Genomic DNA, 2,764 nt, shown 5'->3' on the forward strand with positions numbered 1-2,764 from the left:
TGTGTTTGACCACAATTTAAAATAAATATTTTTTAAAAGTAGAGGTAGCGAGGAGACGGTAGGTACATGAGTTTTAGCCTCACCAATACAACCAGAACTCCACGAACAACCACTTTACCGGAAAAGACGCCTCCTCCTTCCTCCCTCCCAGGAGCCTGTCCTGTGACAGCCGCGCTCACAATAACCTCCTTGAGCTGTGCCAGCAGCACCTCCGCACCCGCCCGAGGCGGGGTGGCCAATGAGCATGCGCCCGCGCCTGACCTCGCGTCCCGATTGGCTGCGCCGGGCAGCCCAGGGCCCCTCAGGTTCCCAAGCCGGGTTTAAAGGGGTCCGGCGCGGGCCGCGGCCCTGTCATCAGCTCCCCACGCGCAGGTCCGCGGGGAGGGGCAGCCGGCCCAAGGCCCACCCCGGGGCGTTCCTAAAGGGCGCCCTCCACCGCCCCCACCGCGCCCAGATGTACTATGCGGTTTCCCAGGCGCGCGTGAACGCGGCCCCCACGACGATGCTGCGGCCACAGCGGCCGGGAGATGTGCAGCTCGGGGCCTCCCTGTACGAGCTGGTGGGCTACCGGCAGCATCCCCCCGCCTCCTCCACGACGGCGCCCCTCCTCCCCAAGGCGGCGCGCGAGAAGCCGGAGGCGCCCACGGAGCCGCCGGGCACCGGAGCGGGAGCCGGTACGCACGCGGGCGGTGGCGCCCGAGCGGACGCCAAAGAGGAGCAGCAACAGCAGCTGCGGCGCAAGATCAACAGCCGCGAGCGGAAGCGCATGCAGGACCTGAACCTGGCCATGGACGCCCTGCGTGAGGTCATCCTGCCCTACTCCGCGGCGCACTGCCAGGGCGCGCCGGGCCGCAAGCTCTCCAAGATCGCCACACTGCTGCTCGCCCGCAACTACATCCTGCTGCTGGGCAGCTCGCTGCAGGAGCTGCGCCGCGCGCTAGGCGAGGGCGCCGGGCCCGCCACTCCGCGCCTGCTGCTGGCCGGCCTGCCCCTGCTGGCCGCCGCGCCCGGCTCGGTGCTGCTGGCGCCCGGCGCCATGGGGCCGCCCGACGCGCTGCGCCCCGCCAAGTACCTGTCCCTGGCTCTGGAGGAGCCGCCGTGCGGCCAGTTCGCTCTCCCCGGCGGCGGCGCGGGAGGCGGCGGAGGCGGCCCCGGCCTCTGCACCTGTGCTGTCTGCAAGTTCCCGCACCTCGTCCCTGCCGGCCTGGGCCTGACCGCCGTGCAAGCGCAGTTCTCCAAGTGAGGGCCGGCCTTGTCCGGGGCGCAACCTCCGCCAGGCTTCTCGCCGCCCAGCTTTTCCGCGCCCCCGCGCCCTGCGTCCCAGGAGAGCGGGGCCCGACAAGGAGCACATTTCGAACCTTCTCGCCCAGACGAAGGGACTGTCGGGTTCCCCCTTACCTGCCCCCTCTCCGGGGAAATTAAAGTGACCCGAGGGATGTCCGACGGGGTGTTGGCGCTGTTGGGGTTCTGGGTGGATTCCAGCTGCCTTGGGCAGCAAGTGCGCGCTCTCGCCCCCACTCAGCCAGCGCCCGTCTCTCCCGCTCTCAGTTGTGTGCTTCGCGAGGGTGGTGTGGATTTTAGGGCGCCGTGCTCGCCCTAGGTGCCGCAGGAGGCCAGCTCCGAGTGCCACTACTCATATCTGCCGAGCCAGGGGACCGAGGGGCTGCGGGGGAGGGGCTCCTTTCCTTCTCGAGGATCAGAGGTCACCGGCTCCCTTGTTCCCGCCAGTCAAGACCTGCCAACCGAGGCTGCCAGACCTCAGGAAGCCGAGAAAGACCAGCTAGTGCAGAGTGTCGGGGCGTAGCAGACGGACTGACCCTCGGTGGCATCGCAGTCCCGCGGGAGGGGGCGATGGCAACCCCAGGGTCGGTCGGTGTGCGGGTTCGGAAGGTCGGTTCGCTTTGGTCCCCCGGCTGCTGCAGTGCGGTTTTTGAGACTCGCATAACCAAGCATTTTGGTGCAGAGATTTATTCGTTCTGAAATCCTGGGGTCTTCCTAAAAGGACAGTTTAGATCTCGAGATTCACCGTTTTGTCCCCTCCCCCTTCCCCAAAGGTAGCGTAACCAACGTTTGAGCTCGCTTCAACACAAAAACCAACTGCCTTTTATACAGACGGCTTCCCGGTTTATTGAAATAGTTAACCCGGCATTTCGCAGTCGCGGTCGGATCAGAAAGTGTTACCGCTAATTAGTCTCGTTAAAAGACAAGAAGGGGGACCTGAGCCCCGTCCGCCGGCGGCTAGGCAGGTCCCCGCTGCGGTGGCCACGGCAGGATGGCGTTTTTCTGCCCTGTCCCTTCGCGAGCCGAGTGTTTGACCAACGCTCCCACCGGGCAGGTCTCGCCGCTTTGCAAATGAAGAACTGCGTAGGGGACGGGTCCTGATGTGTTACGGACGTTAGTTAATAAATTACTTCGCCCACGATCATTTTGTGATCTTTCAGCAGCTTGCTTTGAATTTTCAGTTTAAGGTTTTGAGTTGTTGGTAGTAGCCGAATTTAACTGGCGTTTTATTTTATCTCTAACTTCGTTTCCTTTGCTCTGTGAAGAATCAACAAAATAAAACATTTAAAAGACTTTGCATTTTTCGTCTGATTTCTTTGTTATTAAAAGTGTCCTGGTAGATTCAGAACCTCAGGACGAAAGTTAATATTTAAATGACTGGGGTTCAGAAATTGTAAACCTGACCTCCTGATGAACAGTCAATTAATCGTAGGTCAAGTTCAGGTATCAGAAGTGTAAGGACTTTAAGTGCATGGGTGGGTGA

The 2,764-nt window shown here is 61.9% G+C and overlaps 1 protein-coding gene across 1 annotated transcript; it reads left to right on the forward strand.

Moving 5' to 3' along the window:
- Positions 1 to 279: 279 nt before the first annotated feature.
- On the forward strand, positions 280 to 2,564 carry OLIG1 (oligodendrocyte transcription factor 1). Its single transcript, XM_039857436.1, has one exon. The coding sequence runs from the start codon at positions 455 to 457 to the stop codon at positions 1,241 to 1,243; it is 789 nt and encodes a 262-aa protein (XP_039713370.1). The 5' UTR covers positions 280 to 454; the 3' UTR covers positions 1,244 to 2,564.
- The last annotated feature ends 200 nt before the right edge of the window (positions 2,565 to 2,764 follow it).

The sequence above is a fragment of the Pteropus medius genome, unplaced genomic scaffold (assembly GCF_902729225.1).
Source record: "Pteropus medius unplaced genomic scaffold, Ma_sr-lr_union100, whole genome shotgun sequence".
Taxonomy (NCBI): domain Eukaryota; kingdom Metazoa; phylum Chordata; class Mammalia; order Chiroptera; family Pteropodidae; genus Pteropus; species Pteropus medius.